The 23,564-nt window shown below is 33.9% G+C and overlaps 1 protein-coding gene and 2 long non-coding RNA genes across 13 annotated transcripts; 1 reads left to right on the top strand and 2 right to left on the bottom strand.

Annotated features, from left to right (window-relative positions):
* Positions 1-328: 328 nt before the first annotated feature.
* Ckn (CRK like proto-oncogene, adaptor protein) lies at positions 329-23,525 on the top strand. Of its 4 annotated transcripts, none has more exons than XM_083092283.1 (7): positions 329-794; positions 15,375-15,653; positions 16,692-17,015; positions 17,088-17,425; positions 17,561-17,950; positions 18,106-18,564; positions 18,654-23,525. In XM_083092283.1, exons 2-7 carry the CDS (start codon positions 15,383-15,385, stop codon positions 18,909-18,911), a joined length of 2,040 nt encoding a protein of 679 aa, XP_082948409.1. In that variant the 5' UTR covers positions 329-794; positions 15,375-15,382; the 3' UTR covers positions 18,912-23,525. The 4 variants fall into 4 exon arrangements, with proteins under 4 accessions (XP_082948409.1, XP_082948408.1, XP_082948407.1 ...); XM_083092282.1 differs by lacking the exon at positions 329-794 and adding an exon at positions 4,048-4,494; XM_083092281.1 differs by lacking the exon at positions 329-794 and adding an exon at positions 11,202-12,403 and having other exon boundaries at positions 15,375-15,533.
* LOC145967429 (uncharacterized) lies at positions 10,561-11,453 on the bottom strand. The gene is made up of 2 exons (XR_014437424.1): positions 10,835-11,453; positions 10,561-10,741 (listed from the first exon to the last, which is right to left on the bottom strand). It is a non-coding gene; the product is annotated as an uncharacterized LOC145967429 (long non-coding RNA).
* On the bottom strand, positions 14,811-19,838 carry LOC145967427 (uncharacterized). 8 transcript variants are annotated; one of them, XR_014437417.1, is made up of 9 exons: positions 19,618-19,834; positions 19,004-19,097; positions 18,748-18,930; positions 17,595-18,528; positions 17,160-17,308; positions 16,640-16,976; positions 16,086-16,340; positions 15,807-15,991; positions 14,811-15,566 (listed from the first exon to the last, which is right to left on the bottom strand). It is a non-coding gene; the product is annotated as an uncharacterized LOC145967427 (long non-coding RNA). The 8 variants fall into 8 exon arrangements; XR_014437422.1 differs by having other exon boundaries at positions 15,759-15,991; positions 19,004-19,836; XR_014437419.1 differs by having other exon boundaries at positions 16,086-16,373; positions 19,004-19,835.
* Positions 23,526-23,564: the final 39 nt, after the last annotated feature.

Genomic DNA, 23,564 nt, shown 5'->3' with positions numbered 1-23,564 from the left:
AAGACACCACTAATCCGTTACTGTCAAGATCCACGTTTAAAATGAATATTTATTGTCAAAGCTATCCTTTTAATTCGATTAATTTTAATTAAAACGCGGAATATACGAAATGTTGAACGCATAATTTTGAACAAAAAAAATATACATATATATATTTATTTTTAAAATCAAATTAGTAATTTAGTAAAAAAAAAAAAAGAAGAAAAATGCGCGATATTGCGCGAGTGAAATTAACGAGGGATTTGCGAGAAGCCGGTGTCGGTACTGTCAGCACGCACACAAAGGCGCGAGAGAGGGAGCCGCTCTTGCGTTTACGGGGCGCGGGCGTGGGCGCCTCGCCTCCTTTCGTATGCCCCTCTCTGTCGCTCCCGCTGACAGCCCTGGTGCTAAACTAGCCCGGCTGCGAGTAATTTTCGTCGTTCGAATGGCTTTCCATCGAGTGGCTTTTTTTCCCGGTGTGTATAAGCCAAAATAGCGCCGCCGTCTCTCTCGACGAGGGACTCCCCGACTCGCGGTATCGACGCTCTCGTCGCGGCGATTAGTCCTGTGCGAGGCTGTCTTTAAATGGACGAGCGGCGGTGAGCGTGCACGACGTCGGCGACAAGAGGCAAGACTACAATCACGACGACGGCGACGGGAAGCGGAAGGAAAAACGGCACGAGAACCGCTCGGGGCTACCATCAGGAGTATGGATCCCTCACCCCCGTGAGCTGCATCGTCGGTCGAGCCTATCATTCGGCGGCGGATCGTGATCTCGCTACTCGGGTAGCGAGCAGCCGAACCTGCAAACACCGGTGAGTCGAAAGATCAAGTTGGGAAAGAACTGCGGGGGCGGCGCAGGGTTGATAGAGGTAGAGGTGCACGTAGGCAGGAGGGAAATGAACGTAGAGGAGGGTTAAGATCGCTAGAGAGGGAGAGATCGAAAGGCCTATGGTCTGTCGCCATGGTGATTCCGCACAGCATCGCCCTATCGCGAGGACCCCTTATCCCTTCGACCCTCGTACTTTTGTCCCTTGTCCCTTCGTCTCGCTCTATGCGAAGCATTAGGAGAGCTGGGTTGCTCGGTGGATAGAACAGTCACCTGGCGACCGGTGGAAATCGGTAGAGGAGTTAAGAGTCTCTCTTTTTTATTTCATTTTAATCTTTATATTTATTTATTTATTTATAGATTTATTTATATTGATTTATTTATATTTATTTAGATGTTATATTTATTTATATTTATTTAGATATTATATATATTTATTTATATTTATTAATACTTGCTAGATAAGAGCAAGGTTGATGAGAAACATCATCTGTCGCCAATAAATGTTTTATAAAAATCCGAAGCGGCAGATTTCAAAATAATTTTAAATACTCTTTGAGTTTGTCATATTTAATTCCAGTACTCTTTGCTTATGCTGATCACGTGATTCATTTTTTTTTCTTATTATGGAGCAATCGATGTTGTCGTGCATGATGTGATTACTTTATGTCATGCATAGAAAAAGCTCTCTATTGAAATAGAATTAATTATCTCTCAAGTAGATTCAACCAGTTTGGTTGGTTTTCGATTAATAACAATTTTTTCATCTTTCTATTTTCTTTCAGCATTTTAATGACATGTTTTACCTCTCAGAAGGACTTTATCCATGAGATACATTTTTTTCTATCTCTTCTTTCTTTCATCAAAGTGCTTGCGAGCACGTTCGATACTGTTATTATTCATCCCATGGATTAGATACTCGTTCGAAATAACTTATTTAGAGATATGATATGAATAATCGTGAAGACAATGAAGTGACAGTCCTCGTGAATAAAGTCTACCTCACAATCAAACTATGAGATAAAATTTTAATATTGGCATTGATTTTTGAAAACGTGAATACGCCAAACTTATAATACATGATTATATCTCTATGGCTATGTTACTTAAGATATTTTTGACGTTATCTGCCGTTTATGAACGTGCAATGTAGGCAATTTGATGCATGTGCAACTGTGCAAGACCCATTTTCAAGGATCTTGCACAGGGCCTCTTGAAGTGTCAAAAATAAACATTAGTTATAGGACTCTGCAACCAGTTAGATATAGCACGTGGCTCTCTGATATCAAGAAATGGTAGATTACGTATTTAAAATACACTCGAGCTCTCTCTCGATGAGCTAAAAATGGTAATTTAATTTTTGTCGAGGTTTCTCGAAGAGACCATGAAATGCGCGATAACTTGTTAAATTATCTAATTAGATTATATGGTTCAACTCGATTCCCGATATGGATCTCTCGCTTTATCATATTAAATATATATGCTTTCAATATTCTGAAATGAGACTAGAGGTTCTTAAATGCAATTTATTTTTAATGTAGAAAAAAGTTTGTTACATATTAATATAATTTTTTTATAATATAAAGCTAATAAATGTATTCAATATATTTGTATATATATGAGACATATTTACTTTCTTTTTTTTATTTGCAAAAATGAATTATATTATGTTTAATTATATTTTTAAATTATTTGAATTAATCTTTTATGCGCATACAAAATTAATTATATGCAAATAAAATTATGTTTCTCCCGAAATAGGTAGATAGATAATCTTTGTGATGTGATTTTGATGTAATTTGACAAAAATTTGACGTCAAACTGACGTTAAAATAGCTACTTTTGCTATTAATCTCTTAAAACAAATTTAAATAAGATTACATGCATAATTACTGGCGACTATCGTATATGAACATCATTGATTAATATCTATACTACCGCGGTTTATATATCTAACGTTAACATGTTGCTATATAATCGACGGTAATTAGTTCTATTGTGGCTCCATGTCGTATTGTGTACAGACCAATTTAGCTGTCCAGCAGTTTAAAGCTCCTTAATTAATAAATTACTCGTAATGTCTCGCGCGATGCTTTCCATTAAGAAAGAATCGAGGTGAGGATGTCTACTATTTTCGATGTTTTTAACAAAGAAAAACTGAGACAGAAAAAAAAATAATTTATATTTTACTCTTTTATATATATAATAGTAATTTTGCATATCTCAGAAATTCTCGCGTAAGTTTGCAAAAAACATATTTCTTCTCACAATCAAAGACATCACACACTCTATAGATCCAAAGATCAAACGAGAAGCAATCTAAAGAATAATCGCGACATTGCTGATTTTTGTTCTTTTAAAAGAACATGGATAGCATATAATTATCTATTAATGTTTCGTCAAAATCTGTAGATTACTGACGAGAAAAATAAAGAGGAACGTTAGGCTTGCGTTCTTTCTTGAATGCTACACATCGAGATTAAATATACTGTACATTGTTCTTTACACCCCACTGTACCATGTTATCTAATCTTTTCATATTTGCTTGCGTATCTCTTTTGGACCAATCGCCGGGTAGAATTTGAACAATATTGATGCAACGCGATACGTATGTTTTCTTTTGTAGACTATTCTAAACTATTTTGTCAGTGTAATATGATTTTTCTCTCTGGTATATATTTAATAATATAATTTTTCATATTTTATTATATTTTATTATAAATTATATAACAATTATTATAAAAGAATATATTATATAAAATATATAATATTATTATTCCTACGATATTAAAATAACTATCAAAACATTTTATGTAAGCGGACATATCTACAATATGTATTAGAGTTTTGTAATGGACATCGATATAACCATTTTGCATATAAATTATACAAATTAACAGTGTACATAATACACATGACACTTTAATTGCTTATTATTTGCAAGCGATTCAATCATGCGAGCAGATTATTCCGCGGGCGTCACTGCGCAGGCGCGAGCGGGAGAGAAAGACGTCCCAGATATCTTTTTTTTTTTAATCCAGTCTACTACCAAAGCACACGAGGTGTCGTCTATCCTCGCCACGTCTATGGTCTATTCTTATTAGACCCCTATTCTCGGTATCTCCTCTTCTTTCCTCGCACGAGAATCGTGGAAAAAGCTCGCGTTCCTCGCGGACGGGCTCCGGAGGACGACGGCGAGCGCTGACAGCTCGCGCTCCCTGGCGGCGGCTTCGAGCGTTAGTCGGCGCTGCGAAAAGCCGCCGCAGTGTCGCGTGTCTGTTTCGCGATTCGCGTCGCGTCGTGTCTTCCGTACGCGAGCTGTCCGAGTCGATCGGGAATCTCCTCCGCGAGCACCGCCTCGTCGATCGTCCCCGTCGCGAGTGCGAGTCCCGAGGACCGCGATCACCCCCCCCGCGCGCGCGAACGCCTTCGGCGAAACCTACGAGGATCCCCAGCGAGGAGCGGCGCTCGCGCGAGCAATGGCGCGATCGCCACGCGCCGCGGAATCGGCGACGTGTGCACGACGTAGATGATACATCGGTGCCCGTTCCTCGTGGCATGGTGGTGTTTACGTCGCGCGTGAGGACCTACTTGCCGCGACGACGTTGCGACGACGGTGTGCGAGCAGCTCGACGGTGAAGCGAGGACGCGAGCCGCGTCGTGAGCCGCCATGAGACGCATCAGCGGTAAGTCGTCGTCACGAGCTTTTACTCGCCGAGTGTATGTATGTATGTATGTATATGTATGTAACGTGTGTGTGTGTGTGTGTCACGCTCTCGGGTCCTTTTCTCCGCTCCTTGCTTCGCGAACGGGAGAATCGCGTCCTCGTAACTCGACATCGTCGCCGACATCGAGACAACGGTCGCTTTCGCGCTTATCAATGCGTCTCCGTTTACGCTACTTGGTGCCTGGTATGCGAGGTACGCTTCGCGTACACGGACACTTGGGTTTCTGCGATGCCGCTGCGGGGCAAGATACATTCTTATTCCGCTAATTGGTTCCGCGTACAGTCGATGTCAATCAGTCACGAGGCATTCTTTTGTTCGGCGAGTAACTCACGGGGGGATTTACTTCCGCGCGTCCTACGCGTCGAAGATGACAACCAGTGATAACTATTGGAACATTCAAAGGAATATATTATATATGTTTTTATAATCGTTATTATATCTCCCATCTATGAGAAGATAAATTCCTATGATGTGGGTCATTTGTTATTAAGCAAAAATTGCGTCCTAATGGAATGATAAATTTGAGGTTTTTTTTCCTATTGTATTTGACGTTTCGCCTGATACTTTGGCCTTTGTTTTCGCTCGAACGTACGCACGATTATTCAAACGGTATTATTGTAATCGTACACTCGACATTTGCCACGTGATTTTTCTTACGAGATAGCGTGTCGAGGAGTTACCTTTATTTCAAATAATAAGGTCTATTTTATTTCAATTAATTTAGATTTATTAAATAGCAGAAGCAAAAAAAAAAACTCGAGATCTGGAAAACACATAAAAAGAGAAAAAAATCTGCCTTTAACGAAAGAGAGGGAGAGATAGATTTCGTTATTTTTTCTCTTTTTTTCTTGGACTTTATCACTATAACAGGCTCTCTCTCTCTCTCCCTCCTCCTCCTCCTCCCTCTTCCTCTCTCTCTCTCTCTCTCCCCCTCTCCCTCTCCCTCTATCTCTATCTTTCTCTATTCTTTTAGTATCTTCTCTTTAGTATCTATATAGTATATTTTATTATTGTTTAAGCATCATCCAGGGTGTTATTAAAAAAAATTTGCCACAAGTAGCACAGCAACCTTAAGAACTAATTTTATAGTAACGTTGCGGAAGCCATTTAATCTTCCCTATAAGTGACAATGGGGAGAGAAACTGACTGATGGAGGTAGAGCCGAATCAAACCAGACCGAGTCGAGCAAAATTCCCCGCTATCGTTTATTTAGCCGTAAAGTTCTTAGCGGTCCTTGTTGACGTCGTAAATTAAAACGGATCCGCGATGTCGTAAACCTGCTTTTGTAAGTAATGAATGACGTCATTTGCTTATACATTGCCAGACGGGAAAAAAAAGATTCTTAAACAACGGAATTAGAAGAAGTCAGAGGAGATTTTGAGGAATAAAAAAAATAAATAAGGAATGTACAATGCATACATTTCATGTCTGTTTCTAGATAAATCGTCAAGACAGCCGATACGAATGCTATTTCGTGTAAACACAGAGAAGCTTACGGTTCCTCAAGAATTTGATCAAATATTATAAAAATTGCGTGCAAATTTTTGATGTAAGAGAAGAAAAAGGAGAGAAAAAAGAATGCAAAAAGGTTCCTCTCTATAATCTATATATTATCAATATACAATCAAATCTTTTTTTTAAATATTTTTTTAAATATTTCTTTTAATATCTCTCTTATTTTTATAAGAATAATTAAATATTAAATGTAAGAATAATTAATTTGCACTTTCAGAAACATGCGCTGTTTCTAATACGCTGCTGTATTTTTGATTGTCCGATTAATTTGGAACAGGAGAAAATTTTAATCAAGATTCATCAGATTTCATCAGATTTATTCAAATTCAGTTAAATTAATTACAAGCTAGATTCACCTTTGTAGCTTTTTTATCTCTGACTAATCCGTGTCGCGCAAAATCAGCGGTTTCGAGATGTACGAGTGCACTTGGATTGTACATATCTACCGCAGAATTGGGTAAAATCGTTGATGAATTCGGCAGGTTTACAACTCACGTTCGTCGGAACGTAGAAAAAAAAAACTATCGTTCTCGAACGTCGACCCTTCAATCGTTATTCAATTCGCAGAAAGTATCAATGTACCACTCTTTCGTATTTCTCTCAATTTTTTTTCTAATGTAAAAATCTGAATAAAAATAAGAAAATATATTTTTCGAGGAAGTTTTTGCATGTGTTTTCTAATCTTCTCATTAGTATATCTTAAAGAGAATAATGACATATGAAAGAAATGTATGAAGAAGATAAAACATGCGTTATGAATTTTATACGACAGTTAATTATAAAATTCTTGTTATATCCAACAATTTTCAGAAAAAGATGATAAGGATGTTCTCTTAACAATATATAACAATTATATAATGTTTCTTCTAGCTGCGAGAAATTTTTTTATAATATGCGCGAGTACATTTATAAATATATATGACATATATGAGACATATCTTGTTGTCAGTTCCTCCCTGCAGACGTTATATTTTTTTTTTCATTCGATATCAACATCTGGTACTTGTGATAAAAATTGCACGTATGATGTTCCTGGCCGAGGAGGTACCCGTTATCTATAAGAATTCTTTCTCAGTTCTCTCTCTCTCTCTTTCTTCCCTCTTTCTTTCTCTCTCTCTCTTCTCTCTTTCTCTCTCTCCCTCCTTCCCTCCCTTCCTCTCTCTCTCTCTCTCTCTCTCTCTTCTCTTCTCTTCTCCCTCCCTCCCCTCCCTCTCTCTCTCTTTCTCTGAAGGATCGCGTTCGATCCATATTCATCGTATCAGACATACGCGGGCGGATATAGAAGAGGGAAGAATTGAAAGGAAAAAGAAATCAGAATTGTAGGTAGATACCTATATATTTAACTTCACCTATTCATGCTTACAAAAGTTCTCTAGAACTCGAAACGAGTCAATTTGTCAAGACAAGCTTAATTTTTTTTTTACTCTATAATTTGTCAAATATTCTGATATATCTGATTTGTGTTTGTAAATTTCAAGGCGAATGCGAAATGAAAACGATTTCGTGTATCGTGACGCAAAGAAAGGCGATGAAATATGATGAAAATACATAATTTCTGCTTTGCATTGTTAAGCAAAATTATTTTTTAAGATGGACACGTAATTATACACGGAATATATTTCAAAGTAGAGCGTTTTATTTTTTGAAATTGTATTTTACTGTAAAAGTGAGAAAAAAGAAGATTTTCCATTATATTATTAATTATCACAATTATTTATTTCAATTAATTATTTCAGTGATTTATGATTTTTCTCTTTTTCTCTCTTTAGCGAAAAATTTCTTGAATGATAAATTCTTTCGCATTAAAATTGCACGTATATTTTATTTGTAACTGCAAAAACTTTCTACATCGAAAGTTCTTATTACATTCTTTCCGCTTTAAGTTTATCGTCACGATCGTAACATATGTTTGGAATTCTTGAAACTGCGAATTTCACATTTACTTTATACCACAATGTGTACATATGACCTCGATCTGTTAAATTCCACGGGCACAACCTTGAAATGCGTTAATTTATTGTTTAATCCATAAGACAAAATTAATTAAAGGCAACATAAGAGAAACGGAATGCGTTCCTATTTCTTTCATTTCCGATATATGTGTAAATCGAAACTCGATTTTATAGAAATTGTACACGCCCAATCTGATGCATTGTAGTCGAAATTCTTTATTACCATTAATATATATTTGTTAAATTTAAAATTAAATTATAAAAATTTAAAATTATATTATAATGAAAATAAATAAATTTAAAATTATATTATATATTTAATTAATATTGAAAATAGATACATATATAATTAAAGATTATTATTACACATTTACAATTATTTTGAAACTCCGATATGAATGAAATAGGAGATACATGTATTACATTTCTATAAATTTAAAATTTTATTTTTACAGTTTCGGAAAATATCGTTGAGTTTTTAGCTATTAAATGTAATGATACATCATAATTTAATAACTTTATTTTTTTAATTTATAAAAATCCAAATTCTTTCATATATATGTCTTTTTATTTTTATTGAAAATCAAATTGATGTATGCTTGAAGAAAAAATTTCTTCAAGAATTGTGTCGCAAGTTGATTGTAACCACGGGGTTATTCAAGAATAAAAATGTTGTATTTTTTTTATATACAATAACATGTACTAGTATTGAAGTACTTAATAATCAAACGTAAAAAAAAATCAGTATACACGACAATACATCATTTTATTACTACGTTTTTTTATTTTCTATTTCTTCGTTTTTCTATTTCTTTTTTTACCAAGGTAATTCTCGTTGACATACTTTTCCGGTGACCGCGGCGAGAATGTTATCGGTAATGCTCCTATTCGCAATTATTCGCTGCATCGCTTAATTATCGATCTGGGTCTTACTTAGAGTTATCTCTTGTCACGAACGTATCAAATTATGATACAACTTTTTATCCTTAATATCCTATTCTTATTCTTACGTATTTTCAACATGTTTATTTCGCGTATTCTGAACATTTCTCGGCTCCTCCATACTTCACATTTGCCACGTGATGATATGTAGAATAGATAATGAGTGACAAAGTACACTATGCGTATCTATGTGATCTCAATGCAATGATTTCATTTTGCGCATGTATGTATTAGCAATTAAACAATTAAAAATAAGAAGAATAATTCTAACAACAAAAATATGGTTGCATCATTTTTCATATGATTTTTTAACCGCATGCTAAAAATAAAAAATTAAATAAAAAAGAGAGGGAAAAAAGATTAAATAAAAAAATCAAATAAAAGATTAAATAAAAAATAGAAGACTCATTTCAATTCTCGTGTTACGGATATTGAAGACTCTTCCCACAGTATCTTGTTTTGTGACGGTAGTTTTCTCCATGCAATCTCTCTCTTTCTCTTTCTCTTCCTCGAAACAGCGATACAAGAAATGGTAAAATAAAAGATAAAAATATTAGTAATACAAAACGATCAAATTATCGATCATAATTGCAGAGCAAGGTAACTTGTTTCTACTCGTCCTTGACGAGGATCCACTTAAGCGATCGTCCACCCCGATGCATTATGCAGATTACACGGGCCGGTCGTAGATTGCTGCGTGTATATTTTTTCTTTTTCGTCATCTCCTTTTCTCCTTCGTTCTTAAAGATGCCCAGCATCCTTAAAGCTGTGTCCACAATGACAATTGTTTCACCGCAATTTGACATACTGTGGTAGCAATCCACGAATTCGATTATTATAATTTGTCGAATTAAAATCGATAACATCCGTTTTGATATAATTAATTGAAAAATAAATTAATTGTCATTTCTTGAACATTTCGATATACAAGAATAATATTCTTTAGCAGCGCAAAAATAAATATAAATTATATTATTTTATATATAATATACATTGTATGTATATATAATATTATTATATATAATTTATAATATAGTCATTTATATTACTATTTGATTTATGATGCCCAAATATTAATATTAAAAAATATATTATCAAATTAATTTCATACGCGTGTAATTTTTCTTTGCATTTTTTTATTATAATCTATATTATATTTATACGTTTATATATTATTATACTTAATTAAACTAATATATATATTTAAGTCGGCAAAACAAAAAGGTTGAATTTAATTTTAATGCTAATCTCTAATCTTTGTAAATCTGATAAGTATATATTAACAAAAGTGCAATATATAATATACGCATATACACAGCTCAAGATCCCATACGTTAGTTCGTTAAATTCCTTAGAAAACGACAATAAAAATTTACGACAAAAATAATTTAAGATCTTTATTTTTTTATAAATAAAAATATTTTGAAATTTATCTTACAGAAAAATCTTTTAAAACTCTATTCCCTCTTGTCAATTTGTCAAAATAAAATCAAGATTATTTTCTTTTCACAATTAATTATCAAAATATTTCATGATATGCGAATCATCTTGTATACACAGAGTGTCGAAAAATAAGTGGCAAAAAACTTTGGGAACTTATTCTATTATTCGCATGTAAAAAGCATTTTTGTTATAATTAATTTCAAAGTATAGATTTACATTATTAAAGCTTGCAAAACTTGTGATTTGTGATTCTTATCTCCACTTCGCATCTTACTTCCATATCTGTATTTCCTCACTCTTGAAGGGGACATTCTCTTCGTAATCGGAGTCACGGCGTCGCACCAACGCGCGTTCTAGAAAGGAAACATTTAAATCGTATCGACAGGCTTTTTATTAATGGGAGGAAAAAAATGCAGTTCGTTTCCTGCAGATCATGGATCGCATACTTGTCACCTCGCGGGGCCTGTCAACCGGTCACTCGATCAATGAAATTCTCGTCGTTTTCTTTCTCTCTCTAACTCGCGTAGGGAGTAAAATATTAAGTCCTCCTTCTCTTACGAGCCGATCCTCATCGTTCCCTCAATATTTCCATATGTTGCGTCGATTTGCATGCCGCGCTTTTCAAAAGCTACCTACGCGGATAGCCTAACAGGGGCGGCCCACGCCGGGTTCTGGAACCCGTTCACCCACCTTTCGACCTCGCCCATTCGCCACCACCAACGTGCCGTTTCACTGACACCGTATACGCGCCTGCGCTTATCTAACCGCACTTTCTGACAGTTCCTATTCGGAACTGCCTCCCTTCTGCGAGATAGTTAGCTATCCGATTCATTGAATGCGGTATCGGCGGTTCCTTAAATTTCTATAAAATAGATTGACTCGCAAGTGCTTGCTGTTCCATCGAAAAAGTGATTAATCCAGTCAACGTTTCTGTGCAAAATTGTTATTGAATTTTCGAGCATTTCTCTAAGCAATCGAATTTTTTTTTGTGTCTTCTAAATACAATGATTAATTTAATAACTACTATTTATTAATGTGTGTTAAATTTATTAATTTATTAATTTAAAACAGTTGATTAGGATCCAATCTAATGTGTTTAGTGTATGTAGTGATTGTAATGATGGCATAAAAGTGTTCATCGAGTCAATCTTATCAAATCGAATAAAAAAATATATATAAGTCTAATAAAATTAAAAGAAGCAATAATTGAATGAATTAATAAATGCGTGATAAACATGAAAAATTTGTGCCAGAATTTTAATTTGATTTGCGCACATCATATTTTTTCCGGCGACAAAATATAAGTTATATAAAATAAATAATAAATGTAATAATAAATAATTAATGTAATAATAAGTAATAAATGTAAATAAAAGTTAAATATTCTTTTTGGAGAAAAATTTCTCTAGAGTTGCTCATCGAAATCGATCATCGTTATTGTAAATTGCGACTTGTCTCCATAATATATCTGTGCAACTAATCTCTCTTCGACGTGTCTGAAATTACATCCATACATTCCGTACTCATCATCCTTGACAAACGCAATCACGGAGGTACGTGAACGGTAGCGATGTATTCGATCACGCATTCATCGGTAAATCGTGACTAATCGTCGGAAGAATCACGTCTATGTTTGGAAACGATCGAAACAGGTTGTGATATGGTGTAAATGGCGATCACCGCCGTAGCTAGCTGTCTGGGTCCCCCACCTTTGCCACCCGGGAAGCGGTTCCTGCAAAAGTCGTCGAGAAAATTGTCGTCCACCTACAAGAGCTTCCGCGACCCTGCCGTGGAGGCTTGGGTCCTTCATGGGGCTCCGGAAGATCCGATGGCGAAGCTGCGTTCGCGCGAGACGACCGCTGAACGTGGAACGATCGCTATTAACCAAAGCCTGTTCAGAAGCTGCTCCGAGGGAAACTTACGCGCACGTGAAAAGACAGCCGCGCTGTCAAGCAATACGCCCCTGGACAAATGCATCAAGGCAATTTACGGCAGTTGGAAAAATCTCTTGTACCGTAAGTGCGCAGATATCGCGGGATGTAACCGCAAACAGGAGGGAATATCGATTAAGAATGAGAAATTTGCAATTTTTAGCGAGGAGAAAACTCCGCCAAACGCGCATATCGCTGCTCTTACTTCGACATCTGAGGTATCTTCAAGAGAAAGAGAGAGACTTGTAGTTATTGTGAATTTAAATTAATTTAGATATATTTTTTTCTGATAAGAAGATATGTCGTTTTTCAAAATAATAAGCAAATTATTATTTCTATTTTATTTCTCGAATTTAAATTAATTTAGATATATTTCTTTCTGATAAGAAGATATGTCGTTTTTCAAAATAATAAGCAAATTATTATTTCTATTTTATTTCTCGAATTTAAACGAATTTAGATATATTTCTTTCTGATAAGAAGATATGTCGTTTTTCAAAATAATAAGCAAATTATTATTTCTATTTTATTTCTCGAATTTTTAAATGAATTTAGATATATTTCTTTCTGATAAGAAGATATGTCGTTTTTCAAAATAATCAAATTATTATTTCTATTTTATTTCTCGAATTTAAATGAATTTAGATATATTTCTTTCTGATAAGAAGATATGTCGTTTTTCAAAATAATAAGCAAATTATTATTTCTATTTTATTTCTCAAATTTAAATTAATTTAGATATTTTTCTTTCTGATAAGAAGATATATCGTTTTTCCAAATAATAAGCAAATTATTATTTCTATTTTATTTCTAGTGTGAGTATAATATATATTAATTTTTATCGTCGTTGAACGAGTTGGAATATCGATATGATACTTTTATCAGTCATCGAGCGAAATATAAATGAAATAAATGACGAATTAGTGTTTTGCTGCTCGATATTTATGACTCGAATTTCGTTGGTGAATTACGCCTTCTTCAGTTATCAAAGTTACCGAACGTGCAACTTTCACACAGTAAGCACATTGTGAGCTGTGCATTCCGCGCTCGCAGAAGCATCGATCGCAGAAGCGATCTAAAAACTAGCACATGTGCTAATATGTAACGCAAAAGAACCCGATGGAGCCTGGATAAGTACTCTTTTTTAAATCGGGAAATGTTTTTCTTCTAAAATAAATTTCTACTTTATTATCTGAATAATTTATATAGCACTCATGATTTATATTTTATTCGTGTTTATATATGTTAAATTATATATTTAAAAATAAAAATATCTTACAGTATCTTTACATCGCGTGAATATATCTTTCTCTCTTTTCCTTTACTTGTCGCTAATATTGCATACTTTCAATGTCTTCGAATCGCGTGTGAAGTAAAATGGTCGGATGAAGGAGATCGATCGGATGTCACGCGAATGATTCTTCTCAGAAAAACAAGTATCAGAGGAAAATTGAAGTTTCGCAAAGTCGTAACGAATCCACACATCCTGTTCCTCTCCCCCCCCCCCCCCCCCCATTTGTCTTCCTTCTCTCGTCTTTGTTCATGTAAGGCTAGTATCTTTTATGCAAACTTTTTGTTTCATCTATAATTATGGAATGTTAAGAAAGAACGATGTTAGTCATCAAAATAATCCTGTTCTTTAGCTACTATGATGTATTCCGTCTGTAATGTTGTTAAACACGATTTGTTTTACATATTACATGCTTGTCCACATTTGAAGGATCCATTCAATTTGTGGTATAAAATATATGTCCAGGACAAAAATATTTTATTTGATTATTTGATAAATATGGACACATAATATTAGATCCTGTATCTATTATATTTATTATTATTATGTAATTTTGAAAAATAATGATTATTGATTTATTGACATAATTTCGAAAAATAATAATTCTTTGATTATGAGATTATTTATTAATCGAATGTTTGTTTTTTGAAGTCATCGGCAAATATATTTAAAGCTTTCATATTCTTACATTCATTTTATATTTTGAATTTTTGAAATAATATAAATTTTCTTCTAAATTATATAGATGTTATGGATTATAAATGAATAACAGATAATAACCAAATATTTGGCATAGCTTATATCTATTTTTGACAATCGATTATTTAGAGAACAGTATTTAATTTCAACTTTTATTTAGTGTTGCACGTACACAATCTAAAAAGAGAAAACTTGCAAATATTGCAGTAATTTTACAATTATTGGTTTTTATTTTTAGTTTGTTTCACAAGATACTTTCTGTGATAACATACACATTTACATTTATCGATTTACATTTAAAGTTTTTTTAGTAAAAGTATATCACGTAGTATATATTCATGAATTACATAATATATATACATAATATATGTATACATAAATGTTTGGAACTAAATATTCATAAATATTTTTAGACATTTTATATAAAATAACTTATCTAACTATATAATTATATAGTAAGATTATTAAATATTAATAAATATCAATATATCGATGCTCGTACATCATTTTGTCATTTAGATTTTATCTATACGATATACAGGAGAGTTTGCGTTATTGATAATACAATCGTAACAATTCTAAAGAAATACATAAATTAAAAATTTAAAAGAAAATTACGCTAAATAATAATTACTGAAAATCATATTGAATTAAAATCGTTATAATTTTGAAAATTCTTTATCAGTAATTTATAAGATTAATTTTGTAACTATATCTCGTATGCGTGCCAGGGTTTCTCGATATCGCAATTTCAGCAAACAGAAAATATTGCTTGCGTGCATGTGTTGTGTAATTATGAGGCATATAATAAAGAAAATTGATGATGAAATGTGTAGAATTATATGCGAAATTTATTTTATAAATTTCGCACATAATTCTACATATTTATTTTATAATTTATTTTATACTTTTTGTACATGTTTATTTTATAATTTATTTTATAAATTTCGCATATAATTCTACACATGTCATCATCAATTTTCTTTCATTGCAAACTCAATGAACACGCGTATGTTATATCGAACTTGATCGATTAAAAGTTTCTTCCTGCTGCATATGTTACAGTTGGCGGTATGAGCCGGCCATCCAAAGCCGTGACTCAAGCGAAGAAAGTAGCACCACCGGCTGTACCAGACGTGTTTCGACACTCGGGCTCCTCTTTTGGCTCGGCTGGATATGCTAGCAGTGAGGATAGCTGCTTCCTCTCTGGAAGTGGCCCCGGAGGTACGACGGACGATGGTTCCTACGGGATGCCATCTGGAAAAAGTCCGGGACCTATTTTTACCCATCCTGGCTTCGCCTTCCCGCCGGTGATCGGCAAATATGCCCACGCCGAAGATCAAGGTGCGAGATATATGATGATGAATGTACATTGTGTGGATCGTGAGATATTAGGCTTAATCTTTATTACGGAAAGTACAAAAAATATCAAATAACAACGCCAGATACCTCTATGTTCCTGCGATATAACTTGCCATTTCGATTAATTAAACTAACTTGTATTCCAATTAATGAAAATCATTTTGCCGTAGTTGAGTATAACAGGATTCTCGACAAAGTAAGGCTGTGTACAATATATTTGGACTACACTTTATTCATTCTTGAGAACCCTACGTAGTAAAAAATTTTCTTCATGAAAATGATCCTTTTATATGTCAACTGTCAATCTTCTATCAATCATCCTTTAACAGAGAGATATAATTTATATTTTTTTATTAAAATGCTGAAAATTTGATTACCGTAAGTGTTGAACAATCGGTTATCAATGACCCTCACCAATATTTGCACTGCGTGATTTATCGAAGTGTCCTACATTACTGGATTGCACTCACGTCCTTCGAATATGAGCATATATTCATGGCTGAGGAAAACCAGTTCAGGTTTAAATTCATTATTTGTTATACTTTCGTGCCAAAATGTTCAATATAGACTCTTTCCTTCCATTATGTTTCCTTCCATCCATCTTCTATTACAGTTGTATTCTATCTGCTGTCTATTTTTGGTTCACTATGGCAAGAATTGATTTGTTCTCTGTGCACCGAAATTGAATCTCTCTTGGCACCACTTTATTTATTTTGTGAAATCGTCGGAATATTTATTATACGAATTGTATGACCAAATTTATTGCAATTGCTTATAACAAATAATGAAAAAATTTAAAAGACGTTTTTATATTTTCTTAGTTTGTTTTTTTTCTACAACGGTATTTTCAAAAATCATATTCTAATTTTTGAATATTTGAGAAAGACGCAAATATAAATTAAGAAAGAATGAAAATAAAATTATATAATTAATGGAAAAAAATTATATTAATTCAAAAGTATAATTACATTAGAAATCATATGCGATTATAGTAGACGAATTATTTTTTATATCGTTTAGGTATCGATATGACCCAGAGTCCCGGCAGGGACAGTCCTGGTAGTTCTGGATCAGGTTCAGGTTCTAGACATTCTACAGCATCGCTGGATTCAGGAAGAGCGTCCGGGTATCATTTGGGACCCAGGGGACCCGGTGCTCTTGCCTCGTCTCCTAGATGTTCCATCAGTTCCCTTGGAAGTCATCCCGATCGACCAGCAGATCTTGATGTCGTTCACGCTTGGTTAACCGAGCTCCAATTTGAAGAGTATTTTCCTTTGTTCGCTTCTGCAGGTTATGACCTTGCTACTATAACGCGTATGACACCAGAAGATCTCACGGCTATAGGTGAGTCGAGTAGTAAATCTATTCATATTGCGACACTTGCATCTACTTTCTTTTACATATGTTACATTGCAGGTATTAAAAAACCCAATCACAGAAAACGGCTAAAAGCGGAGATAGACAATTTGAACATAGGAGATGGATTACCGGAACATGTACCCGGATCGCTAGAAGAATGGCTCAGACTTCTTAGGCTCGAAGAATACCTTGGTGCTCTCCATCAGCAGGGCATGCGTTCCGTTGAGGACGTGACAACCCTTACTTGGGAGGATCTCGAGGACATTGGTATCGTACGCCTAGGACATCAAAAAAAATTATTACTGGCAATTAAGAGAGTTAAGGATATACGTGCCGGCAAGCGTATACAACCGCTTGATCTTGCACGTTTGCCGCCACATCCTGGACATACACAGGTAAGCTATACATTCTCTATCGTTTTTATATTAAATCCGTCGAGAAATTATAATCTCTCCTAATTGTTTCGGCATACATCGCGCGAGAGATTTTATACAATAAGAGATTATATTACAGCAATTGAATTTGTTTAGGACGTTGTAATTCAACGAGGTGGACCTGATCTACCATCTCCCGATGAAGACTGTTCCTCCCCTGTCCTCAGATCTTTTCAAAGAGGTGGGAGTGATAGCACTTGCGGTGCTACTTGGAGAAGTATGTACGCTGCGCTTCCAGCTGATTATAGTACAGTCGGTCGTACTGGCTCCCGTGGAAAATCTTTAGAAAGCTTAGAGGACGCGCCTCTCGGTTATCCCCCGTCACCAGCCCCAGCCTCGCATCCACAACCCCTCGAATGGCGTCCACGCAGTTTCGAGGATGGTGATCTTACACCCACGAATGATGCTTCCGCTGTAGACACCGGTGGCGGCGGCACTCTTCCACGACCAAGACATTGCCTCGTTCGCCCGCGACCGGTAGCCAAGGTATTAACTCAATTAACTTATAAATGGTCAAGATATGTATGAATGTTTGCATGAGAAATATTTATCTGTTCAAATTTGAATAGTTTCTACAAGTCACAATCGCATGAATTTTCCAATATCCATTTATACATGTATGTACATACTTGTGATTTCAGGTCACCGCAACACCAGGACAATACAAATCTTTACCAAGAGATTTGGATAACAAGTATCAATTAACTTATGGACTTGAGAGTAGTCCGCACCTTCCGAAACGATGTCCTCCGTCACCCCCGAGACGACAGAGTTCCAGAGACACAACCAGTTCTTCCATAGTAGGTGTAGGTACAGCGATCGGCGATGTCGTAATAGATTGTAGCGGACCGGTTCCGACTGCTTCCTGTGATGATCATCACATTCATCAGCATCATCATCAGCATCATCATTTGCTTCATCATCCACCGCCGCCACCGCCGGCACCCACGCCTGCGCCTTCTACACCGCCACAATTGAATCGACCGCCTTCTTCCATGTCACGTTCATGGGGTAGCGTCAGCGTGAATGTTAACGAGGAACACGAATTAATCGCTTCTCTCGCTCTGCAACATCGCAATGGATCGGATGCTAGTTTTAAGGTATGTCGATACTTGAAAAATGTTACGTTTACATTGAATACTTTTTCATCCATATATTTGTTATATATTTTATTTTTGTGATTATACAGTCAAGTTCCAGTACAGAATCAGACTCATTGCCGTTTGCCAATGAGAATGCCGGCACAATAAAGCAAAGGGCCGGTCGAGCGCAAGAATACGTACCGAGTGGATCGAACAGCGGTATCGGCGGTCACGTAATCAATCATCATTCCAGTGGTGGCGAGCCTGCGGACGTTCTAAACGACATTGGAAATATGCTTGCCAATCTCACAGACGAACTCGATGCGATGCTCGAAGAGGAAAAGCGCCAAGGCCTGAACTCATAATTGTCACTGCCTTCATTTTCTAATTAATCAGAGTTGCCATAAAGAACATAAACTTGGCTCATCGTCACTGATATGCGAGATAAGATATTTACTTAGTGCAGGGTACATATTTGGGTACGAGTAAATGCAATTCATGAGAGGAATCCATGAACGGATACGAATCGAGAGATTTGAATACCTATTATCCTATAAGAATGTTAAAAACGGAAATATTTACCAACATATATAGAGATATTGTACCTTTTTGTTGCATTTTACTTCAAGAGAAATGAGTGATATATATCACACTCTAAATCGAATATAATAATATTCGATTTTGTACTGTACAGATTAATGCATATGTATAACATATTTTCGTGTGATTTATACTTTGCTTCGATCATAGTTTCCTTCATCGTCTCTTCATTAAGAAGGAAAAATGCTTTTATATGGAAACATATCGGAGCAAATTCCAACACGTTTCCAGATGCAGCTGTTCTACGATAATATCGCACAATCTTTAAGTGTCTTCTACTTCTTTTGAAGTAATTGTAGTTTATATTTTTTGTTATTCCTTCTTTTTTTATGGACAATATTAGAAATGAGTGATATTGTAAAACATATCACTCTATTCTATTTGATAAATTAGCGCGAATATTTTCAAGAAGACGATGTACGAGATACTGACATGGCAAAAGGGGAGAGGAATAAATTTTTTAAGACATACAGATATATTGAATGTAACCATGATTTGTACTGCAAAGCATGTTGCGCAAACAATTTGGTTTTCCAACATACATCTTCCATGTAAAACCAATCTTACAATTTATGACATGTACAAAAGTCTGACTCTCTTTTCTAGGAATTTGATTTTCAATACATGTACATTCCAGTTGACATTTTTCCATTTCCGTCCTTTTTTTGTTAAATCAATATATATATATATATATATGATAGAAGTCGAAATTTTTTATTCATAGCTTATTCAGTTATTAAAATAAGACAAATCATGTGTTTCATGTTTCATTATCCAAATGAAATAGCTCCGAATGTCAGAGAGATATATTATTTATAGAGAGATTGTTACAATGATAAAAAATAACATTCTTGATTCCAATATAATTTTTGAAAAGGAAGATTAGAAATTATAGTCACGCAATTTTTTTTCCCTTCAACAAGAGTTCTATAAAAAATACAATCGCAGATAGAATTTCAAGGCAATATGGTTTAGTACAGAAGAGATATAAATAATGTATGCTAATTAATTTATATTTATTATCCATACTAACGAATATAGAAACGTATTACATAATTTATTAATTGTATGGTACGTCCAGATGTGCAAAAGCACTTGGAAAGTATTCATGTATTAAATCAAAGTGAAATTGTAGCTGCAAAGACACATTTTCGAGCGTCTTTGCTGTTCGAAAATATGTGTTACTGGTATGTTTTCAGATCTGAATGTAGTATTTTGCAAGGAGTTTTTATAAGATACTTTATGATATACGCGATATTGAAAATAATTGTACAACAAATTTTTCATCTATCTTTACAATAATAATGCTGTCGTAATGATGCAAACAGCAGAAATTAAGAATTCTTCGAGATGACATAAACAAGAAACTTGGTAACTTTTCATTTCAAAATAAGCTACAAGAAAAATTTTTTTGTGCTATATGATTTTATTTAAGAGTACTTATACATCTACTTATAAGTCTATATGTACCACTTTGGTATGTATTAATACTCCCTGTGCAGAAAGTTTATGTTTCTATTTCCACTTTAAACGATCATTTTACATACCAGTTTGAATGATTGATAATGCAAAATGCAAAGTTACGACAAAATATATAATTATTATACCTCCTTTCCCCTATGTGCGATACGTTTTTAACCCTAAAAAGGGTCGCGCGTTATTCATAAATGGATCCAATCGCGTTCCATAGATAAAGAACACGGAGGATATATGGAACTTAACGTATACTTAGACTTAAAATTAATTGATGAAGAATAAAAGCTGCTGAGTGCAGAATACTAGAGAGAGAGCGAAAAAGAGAGAAAATTGTCTTGTTAATTACTATAGGTAGTATAGGTGCATGCGTGTGTGTGTATGTGTGTGTGTGCGTGAGTGCGTTTTGTGTGTAGAACGCATAACATAACTTTATATATATATATATATGCGTATATAAATATATACGGAATGTGTCTTAAAAAGATCAGATATTCTTTTAATAAATTATTAATTTACAATTATTTTTTTCTTAACAAAAATATTGAGAAAGAACAAAAGATTATCTTGTATACATTTTTTATCGTATATAATATAATACGATTCTTTTATGGCCAGTAATATGATATTTATAGTTAACAATTCAAGTCAAAATATTGTTAAAAGTAAAAGATAATTGAGATATTACAATAGTTTATTCAATTAAAAACAATCTGTTTCTTATTTTATTATGATATTCTATTAATAATTATATTTCTGCTTATAAAATATATTGTAAGCAGTTTAATATGATTTTGCAATTTCTTCTACATTAACTCTGCTGGAGGAAATCCTTATGTAATAGCTCTTATTTATCTATTTATTCATTATTTATTTTTTACAATTAATATTAAGAATTTATTATAAAAATTCTCTTAATTAAAATTAAAAAGAATATCTTGATATATATTTTTACTTTTCGATTTTTGTACAATTTTTAAAAATAATTTAAGATATTCAAATTCAAGGATAAATGAGTTGATATAATTTTTCAATCGTATAATATTTAAGATGATCACTATTGATTTCCAATGATTGTAGAGTGCATATTTCGCATCATTAAAGAAAAATTTTTTAACTTATTATTTATTGATACTATGCGATTTTTTATACAAGCTGCGAATTATAACTATGGGGGTAAGTTCTATTTATAAAATTAATTGAAAATTTATTTTTATTTATTTTATGGTTCTCCTTTGAAGTTTATTTGGCGGGAAATTCTTATTTTTCAATTACATGTAATTTGAAAATTTATTCTATTCTAAGTCCATTTCAAATTAGCCAAAAGATATACATTGAAAGAACATCCGATCTCTCTAAGATATCTGAATATGTATGTACGTGTGTGTGTGTGTGTATGTGTGTACGTATGTATATACATTTAATAAGCAGTGAATTTAGGAGGGCATATTCCACGATGCCGCGCGCGAGCCTTTGAGCGAGATTAATCTGTTGTTTTTACAGATGAATAAAACGCATTCTAATCAGCCGCAATTTGACTGACGCGCAATTTGGCGCGAACGAGTTACGCACATTATAGATTTATATTGCCATTTGATACTTATAATACTACTACAGTAACGCAAATCACTCGGATACGAATCTTCGATCTACCGATTTTGTACTGTAAAATCTAAAATATTGTACAAATATTATTCATATTTAGCAGCTAATTCTTGCGTCTTGATTTAGAATTTAGTTTACGTACTTTATTTCGAATATATAAATGTTTGAGTTTTGTTTACAACTTACGTCTTAAGCGATATCAATAAAATGAATTATATCATCATATATATATAATATATAATAACAGTTGCCTGTTGTATGTATAGGAAACTATAATTATTTTAAAAGTGGTGCAAATTAAGTCTCGGAAATTGTTATACAGGAACATATATAGATATATATATATTACATTATTTTATTTAATCTTTGATAATCGCTGTCACATCGATTTATATGCATATAAATATCTTCTTTTATACATCTAGCAATGTTATATTCAGATAATATGTTTCAGCTGTCCTGTTAGTTACAGCATCCAATAGTTGATTTAAATATGTAACATTTTGCGCAGGTTTTTAATGTTACGAGAGCAGTTGTATAACAAAATATAACGAGAGTTAATCGCAATTCGCTAAATAAATCGTAAAATTCATTTCTTTCAAACTTATTGTGTTTCAATTACAGAGATTAATGTACGTGTATATGTACGATATATTTTATGCGATGCCTTTTCACTAGTAAAAAAGGCATTATATAAACTCTTGCGAGTTATTGTTATTTAAACTTATTATATTAAATCCATTATATTCACATTGTAGTGAGTTAATACAAGATTTTGCCTTTTTGCATTAGCACGGCAAATTGCCAGAAAGGTTGACTTGGCATTCGAATACTGAAAACACTTCTTTACGATAACGTCCTTCCACGTACAAGAAAAAAATGTGATTTTCATTATCTTAAATAAACCTCTTCGCTTTTACATAGATGTAAATTAATAATCCTTCAGAGAAAAATGAAATGTATAAATAGAGCTTTTTTTACAATATTTTCTAATGTTTCAGCTAATATGAATTCAAAGTTCGCGCTGGTTTGTAGACAGCTGATTGACAATTTGTTGAATACGTCACTTTGACACGATGTACAGATGCTACACATAAAGCATATTAATTAGTCATAGTTTTTGTACGCTATAATCTATAATGTCTCGCTCATAGCGAGCCCTCAATGCCCGCCTAAATTGCATTGTACAACCCCCTTATCCCTCTTTCATGTTGGCTTAAACGCGCGTTGGATATGTTATTTGGTTTATCGATTAAGAGCAAGGGTGATTGATCTTTAAATAAAGCCAATGGACACACTTATTCGTCATTTTTCGATTTTTAGTACGAATTATTTTCCCT

Source organism: Camponotus vicinus, unplaced genomic scaffold, assembly GCF_025532165.1.
Source record: "Camponotus vicinus isolate PSW18456_S1 unplaced genomic scaffold, iyCamVici1.0 SCAF_2, whole genome shotgun sequence".
Lineage (NCBI taxonomy): Eukaryota > Metazoa > Arthropoda > Insecta > Hymenoptera > Formicidae > Camponotus > Camponotus vicinus.
Note: the sequence above shows the minus strand (reverse complement) of the source record. Positions and strands in the feature narration are given on the sequence as shown.